Genomic DNA, 20019 nt, shown 5'->3' with positions numbered 1-20019 from the left:
GGACTGGGCCAACTCACACAGGCCAGGACTGAGGGTGAGGAGGGATATCTCCGCTGAGGGGTTGGAGTTATCTTTTTATAGCAGCAAAAATCACATAGGGAGCCAACATAATTTATTTTTGTCTAGTATTCTGTACTTTTTGTTCTCTAAACACATAACCTCCTTGGATCACTCTACCATTTGTGAACTCTTCACTTTCTCTTCTCTCACATATAATCCTATCATCTCAACACCACACTAATCCTTATATTATTGTCTCTTTCTACCTTCTGCCTTTTATTCTCCCAAACCTAATTAGCAGGCTTCCTGAAAAAGTCAAGTTCCTTTGCCATGTATTACTGTAGTTCTTCCTCTCTTTTCTGTAAGAATTCCCTGTATAATTTCTCTTCCTGTTTGTCCCCATCTGAGAGAAGATTATAAGGCTTTGAAAGGGGTGCTTCTTTTTCAAAAAAGAACCGAAATATTGTTCTTCTTTTGCCTATTACCCCCAAGAGATCCCGTGCCTAATCCTCTTCAGCACTGGCTCTTGCATGACTGCTGCATGCACATCTTCAAGTAATGCCTTGTGCTCACCATAATGATCTCTGGAAGGGAGTTAGGGAGAAACAGAGTAGGAAATATTCTGACTACAATGTTATCAAAGATAACACTACCAGTTCTCATCACACGGAAAAAGACTGTAACTATGTGAAGTGATGGATGTTAACTAAATTTATTGTGATAATCATTTTGTAATATATACATATATCAAATAATCATGTTGTACACCTACAATTAATACAATGTTATGTCAACTAGAGGCCTGGGGGACGAAATCATGCACGGGGGAGTGGGGTCCCTCAACCCGGCCTGCACCCTCTCCAATCGGGGACCCCTTGGGGGATGTCCGACTGCTGGTTTAGGCCCACACTTTTAACAGATGACAGCTCCATTGTTGTTTCTTTCTTTTCATACTTAAACCCATGGGAATTAGTAGGTATTCAAAGTGTGTATACATTGGGGGGGGGGGGGACACCTTGTATATCTCTAGTCAGCAGTGAAAGGAACCAACAGCGAGTTTGGAACCCCCAGACAGGGAAGCCCACTCACTCCCCGCATGTCTCCCCACTCCTCTTTCCACCTTCGCGGGCAGTGGGAGAATCAATGTTTTCTCTCATTAACTCAAAAAGCACGTCCCGCTGCCCAACAGGAGCGTGCTAGGCCCCGAGTGAGCGAGGCTCAGTCAGGCCTTTCGCTCCTGGGTGCCAGCACCCAAAGTGCACATTCCTCCTCTGCTGTCGCCCTGACTCTCCTGCTGTTTCACTGAGAGGACGGACCTCCTCACCTCTTCTGGGTTCCCAACCTCGAACACTGACCAAAGGCACCTCAGCAAGGGCCGCCCCATGCCCACCTGGTGTGTCTGTCTGCACCTGCTTCCGCCTCAGCACCTGCATTAGACCCACAGAGGCGATCTTGTCGCTGCTCTGACTTCCGCAGGAACAGGGCATCACCACTACGACCTCTCACTGTCATCTCACAGCCGCCCACCCTGAGCACCCAGACACTCTTCAAAGGATGTGAGCATGCTGGAGGGGACATGCGCATGTCATGTGGGGGATGCAGGCACACCGGGGTTGACGGTTCGCAAGCGTGGGGCAGGGGAGGATGCGTGCACCGGAGGCCTGCGCCTGCGCAGATCCGCAAACCCGCGTGGCGCGGCCAGAAGACATCAATCTGGCCCACCACCTTGGCTGTGCCTGCGATCGTGCACCTTCTGGTCCAGGAGGCGGGACTGGCACAGCCACTCCTCGGCGCTGATGGCCCACAGGCATTGCTTCAGCTCGGCCTGCAGGCTCTGCTTGGCGCTGCTCACAGCCGCCACCGCCATGTGGGGAGTACAGGTCACCCTCTGCCGGGCCCCGCCTCCCCCACCCCCATCCCCAACACTGTAAGTCCCTGCCCACCCATGCCTGCTGTGCACACTGCCTGCTGATTAGTCGTTACTGTGATGGCATCCCGACCAATCTGCATATTACCCTATTATAATTATCTACACTAATAAAAGAGAAACATTAACCACCACTCTGCTACACCCACCAGCCAATCAGGAGCGAGTATGCAAATTAACCCAACAAAGATGGCAGTGGCCACAGAGCTGGAGTGAGCAGGAGGCTTGGGTTGCCCCCAGCGATGGAGGAAGCCAAGCTTCCCACCCGCCCTGGCTGGCCCTGGTTTCCGCTCAAGGCTACAAAGTTTCAATTATAGAAGATACATAAATCTCAGATACCTGCTTCCAGCCGGCCCTGGCCTCCGCTCAAGGAGGCGCTGAAAAAAAAAAAAAAAAAAAGGAAAAAAAGCCCCTTACCCAGGCTGGCCAGGCACCCCCATGGGGATCCCCACCCTGAAGGGGGTGTGGCCAGCCTGAAAACAGCCCTCAGCCCCTCACCCAGGCTGGCCACACCCCCATGGCCCGATCCCTGTAAACAGGCAGTCAAACATCCCTCGAGGGGTTCCAGATTGGAGAGGGTGCAGGCTGGGCTGAGGGACAACCCCTCCCCATGCACGAATTTCGTGCACCGGGCCTCTAGTCTACCTAATAAAAGAGTAACATGCTAATTGACCATACCTTCGCTATGCCCACCAGCCAATCAGGAGTGAGTATGCAAATTAACCCAACGAAGATGGAGGGTTAATTTGCATACATGGGTGCTGAGCGGCCGGGGGCGGGACACTTGCATCATCGCCATGGTGACAATGCAGGCGTTGCGCACCACCCCCAGCCGCTCCGGGCCTCTGAGCAGTGTAGGAAGGTGGAAAGGCGGCTCCAGCCAGAGCGAAGGTGGTGCCGGCAGCCAGGGAAAGGAAGGCCCATTCTGGCATGAATCTTCGTGCATTGGGCTTCTAATAGATTATATCTTTTGTTTGTTTTTTTGTTGTTAATCCTCACCAGAAGCTGTTTTCCCATTGATTTTTAGGGAGAGCGCAAAAGAGAGAAAAAGAGAATCATCGATTTGAGAGAAACACATTGACTGGTTGCCTACTGCACAAGCTCCGACCAGGGCCTGGGCGGAGGAAGAGCCTGCAACCAAGGTACATGCCCCTGACCAGAATTGAACCTGGGACTCTATGGTCCGCAGGCCGACGCTCTATCCACTGAGCCAAACCAGCTAGGACAATTACATCTTTTTAAAAATACTGGCTGATCAGTACCAATAACAGTAAGAATGCCTCTATATTCTGAGAAAATCCTCATTCTCTGAATCTAATCCTCATTATGTCAAGTCACCTGAATATGACCAACAGACATAAACACCATGCATTAATATAAAAAAACTAGAGGCCTGGTACACGGATTCGTATACCGGTGGGGTCCCTCGGCCTGGCCTGTGGGGATCAGCCAAAACCGGCAGTCCAACATCCCTCGAGGGATGTAGTAGCGCTCAAAGTTGCAGGCGGCCAGGGAGGAGCCTGGGCCGGGCGCCACGCCACTCCTGCATATCCCAACCCCACTGCGCCTGCCGCCACTGTTGCTTGGTAGGCTCGCTGCTGCTCTGCTGCAGTCTCCATGTGCCCATCCTAGGGCAATACCGGTGTACCCAGGACCAAGAAGCGGCTGCAGGCTCATGCCCAGTCAGTCCCAATGCTGGTCCCAATCCCAGTCCAGATGGAGGAAGGGTGCATAGGGGGAGTGTCCGCGGGAGAGGCTCATGCCACCACAGCTGTGCTCGCCAGCCATGAGCCTGGCATCTGGCACCCATTGGCAAGCTGAGCGGCACTCCCACTGTGGGAGCACACTGATCATCAGGGGGCAGCTCCTGCTTTGAGCATCTGACTCCTTGTGGTCAGAGTGCATCATAACTACCAGTCAAGCAGTCAAGCGGTCAAGCGGTCACTTAGGCTTTTATATATATATATATATATATATATATATATATATATATATATATATATATATATATATATATATATAGACTAGAGGCCCAATGCATGAAATTCGTACACAGGTAGGGTCTCTAGATGGGGCCTCCCTTTTCACCCTCCTTGGCCTGGAGCTGCCTGCTCACCTGCTCCACCATCCCACCACAGTCCCGCTCTCATCTGGGCCCATCGGGGCCAGTAGCGCCTCCGCTTCCGCCCGCTGCCAGTGCCACGTTGCCAACGCCCGTCATGTTCCACGCCCCCCCCCCCCCCGGTGGTCAGTGCATGTCTAACTCCCAGTGGGTCGAACTCCCACCCGGAGGGACAATTTGCATATTAGCCTTTTATTATATAGGATGGCAGGACCCTTTGCTAGAGTCAAGTAAGTCCAAGTCCACACTTAGAATATCTCTTTACTTTCCTTTAAAGCTATTTAGAGCTGCCACTTTTCAATTGATTGTTGACTTTCAAATTATTAAAACTTAACTTTTGGAGAGGCATTTATTGCTTCTTTTGGTGTAAATTGCAAAGCTTAACCCCACATATCTACCTACCCACATTAATAGAGAAATGCAGGTATGCCAATTTCTAACAAGACATGCAGGTAGTCTTTAATAAAGTCTTTAACAAAGCCTAGAATATACAAAATTAACAAATAATGCCAATCACTACAAGCACAGCAGGAAAATACTGAAAAGAACTTAAAGCAATTTTAAAATTCCACACTAAATAAATATAGCAACTGATACTATTTTAAAAAATAAAAATGTTGTTCTCAGAACCCTTGTTCAACTAGATATATTATGAAAAAAAGGACTCCATGGTCAAAGTCTTGAAAGTGTTACACATTATATCCCAAATTTGTTTGGCTATGGAAACCTTTGTGTGTAACATCTTTTAAGAAGATAATTTATGAGGGTTTTACAGATTAGTAAACTTTATTTCAATTATATTCTTCACAGTTTATTAGCTTAAATAGTGCTAAATCAATATTTATGCTTGGAATTATAGCATAAATAAGTAACAAAAAGAGTTTTGTTATAGAAAAGGTATAACTGGGTGGATTTTAAGCATATCATATTCTGCAGTTAGTCTGAGAATAGCTTAGTCAAGGTTATGTCCCATAAATCTAATTACCCCTTTCCACGTAGTAGCAGAAATAGATACAGTTGACTCTTGAACAACATGGGGTCAGGGGTGCCAACCACCCACACGATAAAAAAATCCTCATATAACTTTTGACTCACCCAAAACTTTGCCACAGTTGTCCCTCAGTATCCATGGGGGACAGGTTCCTGGTCCTCCTGCCCCAAATCAATGGATGCTCAAGTCCCTTATCTAAATAAAATGGCATAGAACAATGCATGTAATCAGCCCTCCACATCCGCGGATTCCCAACCTGGTGATATGGAGGGCTGACTGGGTATGTATTGAAAAAAAAACAAAAAAAAAAAACAACAATGTATAAGTTGCCTTGCCCCATGCAGTTCAAACCCATGTTGTTCAAGGGTAATCTATATTTTCAAAATCACTTCAAAATGAAATGATGAGGGTTCAATCTATTTTAGTAATGGCAAATATGATTATTTACAAGGCAAGAGCCTTCTAACTTATATATGACTCTCAGTTTTGCCCATCTCTAATCATTATTCTTCAGATTATCTTCTAAAAGGCACATTGATGGTGATATTCCTACTTAAAAACCTTTCTATAGCTCCGAAATGCTTCAAAGTAAAAAATCCTAAATTCTTAATGTTGCACACATGGTTCTAATCCACCTTTCCTAATTCTTCTGTCACTTTCACACCTGCTCTAGCTATACAAAGTAGTTATTATTCATAGATTGTTGTTTCATGCTTCCTTGCCTCTGGAATTGTCTTCCTCTTTCTTTTCTCCATTTGTTAAATTACTACTCATCTTTCAACACCCAACTCAAATGACTTTTCACATTGTCAATAATAAAACGTACTTCTTATAAAATGCAGTTCACTCTGCATTTCAGAAAAGCCACTATTGTATTTAAAGTAGCAATTTTAAAAAATTTATGAATACATGAACATCAGTGACTTTGATTAGAGTCAGTCTATTTTTAATGGATATCCTTAAAACTAACTTCTATCTCTTCTAGATTCAATTCTTAGATTCAATTTTCCATAGATGCTTACTGAATATCAAATATGTCCTAGAGACAGTCTTATTCTTAAGACTGGGCCTATAGTCTTCTACAGCTAAATGCACATGCAATTAAATGGGATTTTTCCTCTTATTCCAAAACTGTGGATAAAGTCCAAATTAAATACCCCTTCTTCTAACTTCAAGGAGCCAATAGTAGTTGGTACTGGCCTCTTCTCTTAGGGCTTACTGAGAGGCACTGATTTATTGAACCAGCCCTATCATTAATATTACAACACCTTCCCTCGTTGTGAATCTAAAAAGGTCGAAAAGAGGGGTTTATTGGACTCTGAAGAAAACACACAGTTTATGAAAAGAGGATATTCCATTCCCTCTTTGGGGAAAAAAGCAGTTGTATGTGAATCCATAGGGTAAGAATCGAAGTTTGAGGTCATCTAAAAGAAAGGCACACTGGTATTTCATCCTTTTTGGTTACCTATGTAGGCAAAAGATTTACTGATTTCTCCCTGTTATATGCACAGGAGAAAAGAGAAATGGAGAGAGAGTGTGGTGGGTAAGTGTCAGGTAGAGAGGTAGGCAAAACTATTGTCCACCCTGAGTTGTTGGTTCCCAAGAGGTATAAAAAAATGTAACCTCTTCCCCATTGTGCAATAAGAGGTAGATTTGATTGGATAAAGTCTTGCAAAACAAATACATATCAGAGTCACTAGGTGTGAATGCTATCAGTTAGGTTTAGCTAGAAGATGTGACCAAATCTTGCATGGGATGGCATCAATGCCTATGGAAATGGGATAGGATCAAGCTCACTGTCATCAGGGTAAACTTGAGCTATCACTCATTTTCATTTAGTCTGTTGACAAAGAGCTGGAAATTACTGTGGAACAATCAAGAAAGAGAAGTGCTACCTCAACACTGGGATATGGGATATCATGCAGAATTCTGCCTCCCCATCACTCCTCCCAGCTTCAAACCAGAGGAAGAAAACGCACAAGAAAAAGAGAGGGCAGAAGTGTGTGACCAAAAAAAAAGAAACAAACCCCTACTCACCTACCCCCAAAGTTTCCAACCCCAGATTAAGATCAGTTTGTCCTTGGGTAAAGTGATAAGAGTACTACAGCAAGCCCATGACTGAAGCTATAATATGAAAAGAACTAAGTCTTAAATACTAAAATAAGACTAGAGCATTTGAGTACTATGGAATAGTGACAAGATGTTGTTAAGGTAGTCAATATACAGGAGGAAAAGAGTTTGGCATGATAGAGTTAGAAGACAGTTACTAGATACAAAGCAAAACTGATTTGTATTTACTTGCCAGCAAGTTGAGATCCTCAAAGAACTGGTTACATATAGATGGATAGTCTCTGAAATTAGTTTCCCTATATATTGGTGTTCTCAAATCTCCATTTCTATAATTAATAAAATCCTGATATAAGTTCTATTATACTGTGATATTTAAGCCTAGAACCAGGCCATCAATTTGCACACTACTATTTGCTGCTCAGTCTAAAAAATACTAATTGGATAAGAGCCATACTTTTATACCTGGGAAGACACCACTGAAGTCACAGATATGAATGGACATATAAGCATTACTAATAATGGAGGATGTTGGAAGTAGCAATAGATATTTCAAGTAATAAAGTGAAGGAGATTGATGAGAACAAGGCTCAGAAAACAGAAATTAATTTGATAACTCAATGCTTTCAACATTCACATTTTAATGATCCAACCAAAGAAGAAACCACAAAGAGGCTTATCTAACAAAGAGGAAAAATTAGTATATTGTAAATGGAGATTGTTCAGCTGCATGATACAGAGGAAGGAAAATGAAGGTTCTAAAGAAAGAGAGTAAGAGAAAAGCAAGTGATGGCTGATTAGGAAGTGGGGCCTTAACTGGGGCTGCACACTGAGGATGGACAAGCATGAATGATAGACAGAGTAGAACAACTCTTGGATGGATGAGAGACAATAATGTAAAGTGGCTGTGACACATTGCAATATTAATACATACCGAGACTGAACTGCGGGTAATGCTCATAAATCTAACTGCAATTAGTACAGGTTTCTGGATTAGGAAGGACATGAAAAGGAAAGCAGAAGGTTAGAATGTACATGTCATTGTCCCATTTCAGTGGACTTATTCTGCAGCATCAGCAAAAAAACACAGCTAGCCTACCTGCTTTGAAAAGTAGCTTTTCAGTAAAAGGTCTCTTCCCTTCCTGCCTGAATGAGCTAAATTGAGCCTCTCAGAACTGAGTTCCTGAAAGTTCATACTACAGAAAGGGTTTCACTTTTAAATGTTTTTTTTTTTTTTCATTTTCTGAGGAAAAGATTTAGACAGTGCCCTGTGATGGGCTTTACTGCTTGGAAAAAGTCTATCTTTATGTTTGTTTTTAGAAAAGACCCTCTTCTAATCTAATCAATAGACATTGGTTGAGTACTTGTTCTGTGCCAGGCAGTTTTAATATTGAAGGAAGAACAGAGTTATTTTAATATTAATCTAAATATAAATCACGAAGATGGAGGAAGTATTGCTGTGCCACTGGAAAAACACAGGTATGATGATGGGGGAAGCCTGCTTCTCTTTAGAGATTTACTGGGGATCTGAGTGGGTGTTCATCACTACAATTTTGTTTTACAATTGAGGGGAAGGGTAGAAAATGGGCAATAATTAAACTTTAATTCAAAGTAGTTTTCCAGTTACCCAGATCCTATTGATTATTGGTCAGTGAGAACTGGAATTATCTATATATATGTCATTGGTTACAAAGGAAAATAGTAAACAGAAAGGTGACCAAATGGAGAAAATAAAATATCATTTTTGCAAGGCTTTTCTCAAAACACAACAATAAACCCTTGAAGAATTTTTACTTGATAACGGTAGACTCATAGATGAAATTCTAATTCCTTATAAATCATATTTTTGCAGTTGGTTAAGTTCTCTGCATCCCAGGAGTATTGGCAGGGCCAACAAAAATGATATGTTTGAGGTGGTGGAAGGAAGTAAAGAAGAAAGTTAAGATAGGTTAAGTTTTCATAGAAAGAACAGGAAAAGAAAACAAGGCAGATTATTAAACCACCAACATTTTATTCAAAGTCCTGATTTTTAAAATCCTACATATTTAACTGCATATATATTCTGCACATACAAATAGAGTTAAAACATCAAACATGAGGCATCCATAGTACCCTGAGATTTGATTATTTTTTTTTTACTTGTTTCATGTGAAAAAGACTCAGAGAATAATCTCTCTCTCCACCATAAATGCACACTTAAAATCCTAGGAAGGCTCTCATTTTCCCCTGTGATTTCACATTGTGCATCTTACCATTGATCTACGAATCAGTGACAACCTGGTCTTTGCCTTATTCTCAGCAAATTCCAAGCTACTGATGTCTTTGAGACGAGCCTTATATTTATTCATTTGTTCCACAACAATCAGCTCCACACAACTGAAATGGGAGAAAAGAGAGAAAACTGTTAAGAGCTAAAGTAAATCAAATAAAGTATAACATCCACAGACTGTCTTTCAGCTAAGTGTGGTAGATGGTCAGAGGGAGAAAGAAAAATCAACATCCCTTATTTTATGAGCTGATAGACAGGGTTTAGAATGGTGGTTCAGAACTTTGGCTGCACTTCAGTACCCATCTGAGGAGTGGTTATAAGTCCCAAAGCCCAGGACATACCCCGAAACAATTAAATCAGACTACACTGTGGGGATAGGACACAAACACCAGTATTTTTTTTTAAACCTCCCTTTGCAGATAAGTTAAGAGCCACTAATCCTGAAGGAAAGAAAGCAGAGGCTCACAAAGAAAAAGGCCAAGGTGAAATACAGGAATACTAAGGGCAAAGGAATTCAGAACCATAAGACCAGACTAGAGTACAAAAAGATACAAAGTAGCCGAAACCGGTTTGGCTCAGTGGATAGAGCGTCGGCCTGCGGACTAAAGGGTCCCGGGTTCGATTCCGGTCAAGGGCATGTACCTTGGTTGCGGGCACATCCCCAGTGGGAGGTGTGCAGGAGGCAGCTGATCGATGTTTCTCTCTCATCGATGTTTCTAGCTCTCTATCCCTCTCCCTTCCTCTCTGTAAAAAGTCAATAAAAATGTTAAAAAAAAAAAAGATACAAAGTATATATAATTTGGTAAATTGGAATTTTAAAATATATTTAGAAACCATAGCATTCCTAAATAAAAGCCAAATTTTATTTTATTTTTTAAAAAAGGTTGACACTTGCCAGGCTGTTGTGGCTCAGTGGTTGAGCATCGACTTGTGAACCAGGAGGTCACGGTTTGATTCTAGGTCAGGGCACATGCCTGGGTTGCGGGCTCGACCCTTAGTAGGGGTAGTGCAGGAGGTGGCTGATGGATGATTATCTCTCATTATTGATGTTTCTATCTCTCTGAAATCAATAAAAATACTTTTTAAAAAAAGGTTGATACTTTGCTTCAATCATTTTGTTATTTTTATTTTTATTGATTTGAGAGAAAGAAAGAGAGAGATCAATTTGTTGTTCCACTTATTTATGTACTAGAGGCCCGGTGTATGAAAATTCATGCACTGGAGGGGGGGGTGTCCTTCAGCCCGGCCTGCCCCCTCTCACAGTCCAGGAGCCCTCAGGGGCGGGAGGCGACCCGGCGATCAGGGGAAGGCAATGCCCCCATCACACCTCTGCTGCTGCCAATGCCAGCAGTGCAAGCCTTGCCAGACCTGGTTACCTGAGCCTTGGGCGGCCCTGGGCGGCTGGGCAGCCGCCATCCAAGGCTTGCCTGCCCCTCAGGCGTCGGTTGGGCAGCCGCCATCCGAGGCTTGCCTGCGCCTGGGGCTGGCCCTGGTGTGGCTGGGCAGCCACCATCTGAAGATTGCCTGCACCTCGGGCCGACCCTCGGTGGCTGGGGGGCTGAGGGCGCCACCGTCTTTGTGAGGGTGTGACGGTCAATTAGCATATTCCCTCCTTATTAGATAGGATTCATTACGTATTCCTGACTGGGGATAGAATCCACAACCTTGGCATATTGGAATGATGCTCTAACCAACTGAACAAGAAAAGCCAAATTTTAAAAATAAGAATCCTCAAAACAATGATGCTCACTTGAACAGACTCTTAAAGAACTTTAGCATTAAAAAACCCAAGGTGTCCAGAATCCTTTTTTTAAAATATATTTTTATTTATTTTAGAAAGAAAGGGCGAGGGAGAGAGAGACAGAAAAATCAATGATGAGAAAGAATCATTGACTGGCTGTCTCCTGCATGCCCCTACTGGGGATCGAGCCCACAACCCAGGCATATGCCCTTGATAGGAATCGAACCTGGGACCCTTCAGTCTGCAGGCTAATGTTCTATCCACTGATCAAACCAGCTAGGGCCAGAAATCTTTTAAAAATAATCTAAGCTTATAAAATAATTTACTATGTTTGATATCTGGATAAAGTGACTACACTGAAGAGGTGATGGTGACTGGCCTTACGTGGTAGTCTTACTGATGTCCTGCACGCTTTGTAGTGGATCAATGGTATCAGGGCAGCGTAGAATGCAGGGTGCAAACACAATGGCTAAAGCATTAGCAGACATTCGATTAGTGTTTTCCTGCAGAGCAATCCTAAAAAAAAAAAAAAAAAAAAGACCCCAAGTGAAACAAAGAGAAAATAGTAGGGAGGTACGCAGAAGAGATGAGAAAGAAGACGTATGCCATCAAATACATAGTACTGAAGGACATTCATAACAGTTGAAGGGCGATAGTGTAGGCTTTTCTGAAAACTGTTCCTTTGCCTCCGGAAAACACACTTTTACTCTGTTACTTCTTTAAAGTAATGTAGGCCAGCAGATAGCTTATCAAGGGAAATCTATGGTCCATGGCTCAAGGTTACCATTACTAGATGAACATGTTTGAAGAATATAGAGTAGAAACTTTAAGGCATTTTCAGATAGTCTTATTTATCTAAAAAGAAAGATGGTGTTCTTTCCAAGTACTGCTGATATTTACACTCAGAGGAAGAAAACTACTCCTGAAGTCTCTTTGATCAGTCCATTCCTAAGCACCATCTGAACCTACCTCCTATGAATCAGTTTATGTCAACAGATTTACAAACTTTCTAGTTCAGGATTTAGTAATAGGTCAGGCTACACAGTGCCACCCTGAGGCTAAAGTTGTTACTTGACTCAAATAGAGCAGAGAAGCACCTGCCAGATTGTCAAACTAGTCTGAGGATTTCTGCTCCAAGGAATTGTTAATTATCTCTTTCAGGCATTGACTTTATATATAGGGAAAAAACGATCTATCAGTTTTCCAAATAAAAGAGCTCTTCATTTATTTAAAAGAATCCAAAAGGAACTGTTAGACATCCCTTGTTTCTTGAAGTTACCTGACAAGATGAAAAATGAGGCGTTCCAGTGTATTAAGATGAGTTCGGGAGAGCTGATCTATCACAGAGTATACACCACGGATTGTCTCTTTCCTCTCCTGAAGACCTAAAAACAGTAAGAGCAGCAAATAAGATTGAATATCCCCTCTTATATACAGCATATTCCTCCTTGATTAGACACTAGGTAGCAGCAGGGGAGAATGGCTCTAGAGTTTTAGGAGAGGTAGCTGTGCCTGTGTGGCAGGTTAACTCAGTTACCACTTATCTCTCATTGCTTGAGTTCTATTTTCATTAAGCAATCTTCTGAGTTTTATTCTATATTCCAGTAATCCTTGATTACAACAAGGAGAAAGAGATGCCCTCGTTTTTCAGGCATTTTGGTGGCTAACTGATCCCCCATTAAAATTAATCAACTGCCATATAATTTTTAAATAAGTCTTATGGGACTTTGAGAAATCATGCCTCAGAGACTAAATACTTCTAGGCCTTCATCCATAGTCTACATATCAGCACTGAAAAACTAAATTCCATAACCTGTTAGGCCTGGCATAAAATAGACAGCCAGCTTTACACAGAGTTCTTGCCTAGATTCACAATTTAAATGATCATAAACCAACCCTTAAATATCCTGTTATAGTTTAAGAAGCAGCTAGGAAAATTCCATGGTGGGAGGAATAGGGAAACTGACATAAGAAAATTAAACAAGGCCAAACAGTTTGGCAGCCTGCAGTCAGCTTATAAATAGCTAGCCCTTATCTTCCCCCAATCAAGGATGCATGAGAGCAAATGGTTAATGTTTCTCCAAAGAATGCAGGGGAGGGGGAAAGGAAGAGGGAGAGGCAGAGAGGAGGAAGAAGAGGGAAGGAAGAGTGCAGTCTTATCTCATCCCACTGTTTAAACAGAAAAGCCAACAGTCTCCGAATTTAATTGCCAGGTGCTTCTCATAAATTCTGAGAAAGCCATAACAAAGTAAGAGAGAGAGAGAGAGAGAGAGAGAGAGAGAGAGAGAGAGAGAGAGAGAGAGAGAGAGACCTTTAGAGTCAACCTGTACTAGGATACCTAGCAGAGGAATTTAAAAATTTATAGACAGAAAAGTATATAAGGCAGAAACCATCCCCACACCACACTCACTCTTCAGATTAGCTGAGAGCCCATCTGTGCTTCATGCCAGATAGATTTGCTTGCCTTATTTCTTTAATAAATTTGAATGCTTTACTTTCTTAATAAATTAACGTTAACGCAATGCAATTATCTGGAGTCACTTGTTTGAATTCATTCATACAAGAAGACAAGAACCAAGGAGGGGACAGACCTCTCCTTCCCATTCATGGGGCTGTCCCCTAATACCTCTCTGGTGTCTGTAAGAGGTGCCTATAACATATCCGATTTAATCTTTTAATTTGTTTGTAATCCTAGTCTTGCAATCTGTGTGTGACAAGCAACTAACTCAGAAAACTTTTAGGACACTGACATTTTAATGAGCCTCTTAAAAAGTCAACATTTACTGCCAGTTTTATATTGACTACTAAAAGCATACTTGTGGATCTTCATGGTAAAACCACTAGAGGATGCCCAAATAATCTATAACAAAGGTGGCATTCCTTACCCAAGTGTAGGCCTTCCCTAAACTCAGGAAGCCTGTGCTTACCCATAGCTCGAAGAAATTCCTCATACAGCTCAAAGGTCATGAGTGGATTGGGCAAATCACGAAGCCATTGTTTGAATACACTTGCAATGACGTGTATGTTATAGTCATCTAGGTTTACACTCTCAGCATCTATTTACAGATAAAAGTTTATAGATAATAAAGACAAAACATGCAAAGAGATTCAAATAATTCATTTCAGAAACTATCACCACCAAAAGAAGGCTTCATGTTCTTAATCAGGCTGACTAATTTAATCTTCTACAATCTAATCCCATGCTTTGGAACAGTACTTCAAACTATAGTTAGTAAATGAGCAGTTTATGTTTGTTTTCCAAATCTGTTATAGACTGATCCATGTGTAAAATAAAAGATCATGTTTTCAAAGCCCTGTTAAATTGCTCTAACAGTTTCCAAATGCTTACTCTCAACTTTTGTACTTACCTTGCTATGTTTGTCTTGAACCACACTTTTAGTAACAATGCTTTAGATGGCACATGGAAAAAAGTCCCAGAGGACATTTTCTAAAAGTTAGGCTGATTTTAAGTCATTCTTAGAGATGAAAGGAGAGTAATAATTGAGCTTAGGAAATGTAAAGGAAATACCTTTACTCTGTTTCACTTATTAACTCCTTAAAGGAGTTTCTACAGATGAGGTTTAAAGATGAGATAATCAGAATGATCAAGAGGATACAGGATGATTGATTTTTCACTTGTATTGACTCAATATCCAAGAGACAAGTTGGCAATTGCCTTTAAACTGGAGTAGACCGAATCTCTATAGACAGAACCTCTTGCTTAAGTTGTACCAGGCATTTTCTGTTATTATTTCCATACTGATTCATTTCTCATTGATTTGTTCATTTAAAAAAAAAACAACTACTGTGGGTAGGTTCTTGACTATGCAAAGACAGGCTTTGTACATATGTGTGATTCAAAATGACCTATTCCCAATAGCAATAAAGAGAAGTTGAGAATGAAACCAAAGTCAAACCCCTGGATACATTCCAGAGCTGTAGCTAAAGCTGTTCACAGCTACATGTTCAACCCAGTAATTATCAGTTTAAATAACTATGACATCAATGTAGGAAGGCAGGAAGATGCATTGCAAACTATACTTGGAATTAGAAAAATAGAGATTAAAAGGCAATAGTTTAGAATATGAAGTCTGAAGATTTGGGGTTAAATTCCAGCTTGACTACTGAAGGGTGATGAGTCTTTAAACCTATGCTTCTTTATCTATAATATATAATAATCCCTAATTCATAGGATTGTTGTGAAGATTATTATATAACAGCATGAGCTCAGTGCCCTGCATCATCAACAGCTCATTTAATTTCCCTGAACCTAAATTTTTCTTTGCAAATTACAGATATCATAATCTTACCATTGTTAAAAAGATTAAATGAGATTTGTCTGAAGTATCTAATAATGTCTTGTATAAATGACACACTCAATATATGTTTGCTGAATTGACCACATAAAAACAAAAGTCTCCTGGTCTGTGTGGCTTATTTGATTGAGCAATATCCCGTGCACAGAAAGGTCGCCAGTTAAATTTCTGGTCAGGGCACAAGCCCAGGTTTCAGGTTCAGTTCCTAGTCCAGGTGTGTACTGGGAGACAACTAAGCAATGTTTCTCTCTCACACTGATATCTCTCTCTCTCTAAAATCAATAAAAACATTTTTTTGGGGGGGGGGGGTAAAAAATTCTCTTTAGAAAGCCACAAAATGATAAAATAAGCATCACAGAAAAGATTACATTCTTCTGGCACAAGAAAATGATCAACATGTAATAAAAACTTTAAGAGCACAAAATGACCTATTTTTTTCATTTGGTCTTGATTTGGAGGGCACCATCTTACCTGTGTCTAGACCTTGTCGAAGCTCCTTGATTTTATTAGTTGAACCAGACTTTCGGTAAATACCTTCTGTGTACAGTCCATGCATTTCAATGTAATTTATGAGCTTTTCCACCACTAAAGGAACAGTTCGGTCTTCACTAGTCAAACGGGACAGTTCAACCCCAAATTGTCGAGATGATAGCTCTGGATCATACTAAATGGAAGATAATTTTTGTTTCCAAATATGTTCAAACATCTTTAAACACGTTTACTTTTTATCCTCAAAAATCTTCAGGGCTAAATAGTATATATCGAATAAAAGGTGCAAACATTCCTCAGTCTAACATTTAAGATATTACTTGAATTGATCCTAATTACTCCTTAAAGTCTTATGTTAATGCATTTGTCACTTATGTGTTAAACAATGGGGAAACAAAATCAAATAAGGGACAGTCCTTATCTTAAGACTAATGCTAAGACTAGGAGTTTAAGCGTGTGGAGATAAGTAGAACAGAAACAACAGATTTATTCAGTATTATGGAGCTATAGAAGTGAAACAAGCTATATCAGGAAGGATTGGGCTGGGTAACAACTAATGACCTTGAGAAGACCTGATGCTTAATCTGTTGGAAAGCAAATACTAGTACATGAGTAAAGAAAGCAAGAAAAGCACCTTTTAGACACAGAAAACAAAGAACTACAAAATTGGGCAAACAAACTAACATTAATCTGATATGGCTGAACTAAAAATGAGAAAAAGCTAACATTATAAAGGACTTTGAATACTAAGTTACAGAATTTGGGTCTTGTCCTGATAGCTAGGGGAAGCCACCAGAGAAAGTAGGAAAGATAAAAGTAGGGAAAGATAAAAGTTTTATATTTTTATGCATCATTCATCTACATATACTCTGCATTCCAGCAGCCTTAAATTATACAAGGTAATATCTCTGAAAAATATTTCTAGGTCTGAGGTGGAATAGAAAAGACACTCAATCTTGAACTATTTATAGGATACAAGTCAAAATTTTATATAATCACTATATAAATTAGGTTATTTCATATTTGTAACAGGAATATCATTTTTCTATCTCAGAGGGTTATTGTAAAGATTAAGTTACAGATAAACATACATAGCACAGTACCTGGTAAATGACAAATGCTCAATGAATTGTTAAATAAATAAAATAATGCTTGCTGCAGTGATTAAAACAAAATAAATACTGGCCAAACTTCTTCTTATTATTATTGTAATACACACATGCACTCATATAATTCATTTATTTAAATGATATGGCTAACGCTAGGGCATTGGAAATGTTAATGAAGACTCAAGAAATCAAGGAAAAATTAATTTGAATATTTTCAACTGAAAAATTTAACTGAGTTTTTTTTGTAAAAATGTTTTTATAATTTTTTTCCTCCAAATTAACTTCCTTGTGAATTTTAAATAAAATTTTATTGAAGTATGACATACATACAAAAATGTGTACAGATCCTAAGTGTATAGACGTTGACAAAATAAATGCACACTTATTACCAGGACCCAAATCAAGAAATAGAATATAACCAGCAATATAAAATTCCCCTCAAGGTACTCCCAGCAATTGTGTTTTACTGTTTACAAATAACCAGAATCTATACTTGTATCACTATAGTTTTATCTGCTTTTGAACATTATATAAATGGTAGAACATGCATATCATGAGTTAGTTTCATCAATTTTGAACTTTATGTTTCTGAGTACCAATAGTTAAATTTCACTGCTATATAGCGTTCCATTATACAAATACTAGAGGCCCAGTGCACTAAATTCATGCACTTGGGAGGGGTTGTCCCTCAGCCCGGCCTGCGCCCTCTTGCAGTCCGGGAACTCTCAGGGAATGTCCGACTGATGGCTTAGGCCTGCTCCCTGCCTAAAATCCATGTGGAGGTGAGAGAGGCTCCTGCCACTGCCTCTGCACTCGCCAGCCATGAGCCTGGCTTCTGGCTGAGCAGCACTCCCACTGTGGGAGTGCACTGACCACCAGGGGGCAGCTCCTGCACTAAGCTTCTGCTCCCTGGTGGTCAGTGTGCATCATAGAGACTGGTCGTTCCACCATAGGGTCGATTTGCATATTAGCCTTTTATTATATAGGATTAGAGGACCGGTGCACGAAATTCGTGCACGGGGGGGATGTCCCTTAGCCCAGCCTGCACCCTCTCCAATCTGGGACCCCTTGAGGGATGTCCAGCTACCCGTTTAGGCCAGATCCCAACAGGCAGTCGGACATCCCTCTCACAATCCAGGACTGCTGGCTCCCAACTGCTCGCCTGCCTGCCTTCCTGATTGCCCCTAACCACTTTTGCCTGCCAGCCTGATAACCCCTAACCACTCCTCTGCCAGCCTGATTGATGCCTAACTGCTCCCCTGCCAGCCTGTTTGCCCCTAACAGCCCTCCCCTGCAGGCCTGGTCACCCCTAACTGCCCTCCCCTGCAGGCCTGGTCCCCCCAACTGCTCTCCCCTGCAGGCCTGGGTCCCCCCCAACTGCCCTCCCCTGCAGGCCTGGTCACCCCCAACTTCCCTCCTCTGCCAGCTTGATCACCCCCAACTGCCCTCCCCTGCAGGCTTGATTACCCCCAACTGCCCTCCCCTGCAGGCTTGATCACCCCCTTCCTTGCAGGCCTGGTCCCTCCTAACTGCCCTCCCCTGCTGGCCTGATCGCCCACAACTGCCCTCCCTTGCAGGCCTGGTCCCTCCCAACTGCCCTCGCCTGCTGGCCATCTTGTGGTGGCCATCTTGTGTCCACATGGGGCAGGATCTTTGACCACATGGGGGCAGCCATCTTGTGTGTTGGAGTGATGGTCAATCTGCATATTACTCTTTTATTAGATAGGATAGAGGCCTGGTGCATGGGTGGGGGCCAGCTGGTTTGCCCTGAAGGGTGTCCCGGATCAGGGTGGGGGTTCCCTTGGCGTGTGGGGCGGCCTGGGCGAGGGGCCTGTGGTGGTTTGCAGGCCGGCCACGCCCCCCGGTGACCCAAGCGGAGGCCCTGGTATCTGGGATTTATTTATCTTCTATAATTGAAACTTTGTAGCCTTAAGTGGAGGCCAAGGCAGTCCAGGGCTGCAGAAACTTGGCTTCCTCCATCGCCGGGGGCAACCCTAGCCTCCTGCTCTCTCCAGCTCCATGGCTGCCGCCATTTTTGTTGGGATTTATGTATCTTCTATCATTGAAACTTTGTAGCCTGGAGTGGAGGCCTGGGCCGGCCAGGGTGTGTGGAAAGCTTGGCTTCCTCCATCACCGGGGAAACCCAAGCCTCCCTCCTGCTCTTTGTGGCTGCAGCCATCTTGGTTGGGTTTATTTGCATATTCGCTCCTGATTGGCTGGTGGGCGTGGCTTGTGGGTATAGTGAAGTGATGGTTAATTTGCATATTACTCTCTTATTAGATAGGATACCACAATTTATTTATTCATTCTATTGCTTATGGACATTTAGATTTCTTTCATTTTGGGGCCATTTCAAACAGTGCTGATATAAATGTTCTTGTATTTGTCTTTGGGCACAAATATCTATGTATATCTGTTGAGTATATTTCTTAAGAGTGGTACTGCTAAAAGTCATGAGAAAGCTTATGTTCAAGTTTGATAAATACTGTAAAAAAATTTCAAGAATATGTCAACTTACACTCCTATCAGTAATGAATAAAAGTTCCAGTTACTCTAATCCTTGCTAGGGTGTTTTTAATTTCAGCCATTCTAGTGGGCATATATTATATCTCACTATTGTTTCAATTTGCATTTCCCTTCTTCTTTGAATAATGAATGGGTTTTGAGTTCTAATTATTTTTCCTGTATTTATTGAGATGATCACATTTTTTTCTTTACTTGCTCAATGTAGTGAATTACATTGATTTCTGAATGATAAACCAACTTTGCATTCATAAAATAAAAACCAACTTTATCATGAGTTACTTTTTCATTTTTTAATCATTAGTACAGAGTCAATGTGCCAATATTTTAAGACTTTTACATTTATGCTTATGATATATATTGATCTGCAATGTTCCTTTATTGTAATATCCTTTTTATGCTTGCCTTCAAGGTTTCACATAAGTCAAAATTTAGTTAAAAAAAGTCACAAAGTATTCACTCTTT

At 41.6% G+C, this 20019-nt stretch overlaps 1 protein-coding gene across 12 annotated transcripts in view; it reads right to left on the bottom strand.

The window, feature by feature from the left end:
* Window positions 1-20019, bottom strand: part of MYO9A (myosin IXA) — a 388202-nt gene that overhangs the window by 20969 nt on the left and 347214 nt on the right. For 9 of the 12 annotated variants that reach the window (XM_080656867.1, XM_080656871.1, XM_080656868.1 and 6 more), the window contains 6 exons: window positions 15905-16097; window positions 14045-14173; window positions 12397-12502; window positions 11502-11633; window positions 9360-9483; window positions 8042-8095 (listed from right to left, as the gene is read on the bottom strand). In XM_080656867.1, the coding sequence (XP_080512993.1) occupies window positions 8042-8095; window positions 9360-9483; window positions 11502-11633; window positions 12397-12502; window positions 14045-14173; window positions 15905-16097 (738 nt within the window). The remainder of the gene's footprint in view (window positions 1-8041; window positions 8096-9359; window positions 9484-11501; window positions 11634-12396; window positions 12503-14044; window positions 14174-15904; window positions 16098-20019) is intronic. The other 3 variants (XM_080656874.1, XM_080656876.1, XM_080656870.1) reach the window with 1 other exon arrangement.

This window comes from Plecotus auritus (genome assembly GCF_963455305.1).
Source record: "Plecotus auritus genome assembly, chromosome: 1".
NCBI lineage: Eukaryota > Metazoa > Chordata > Mammalia > Chiroptera > Vespertilionidae > Plecotus > Plecotus auritus.
This window is presented reverse-complemented; position numbering and strand designations above follow the sequence as displayed.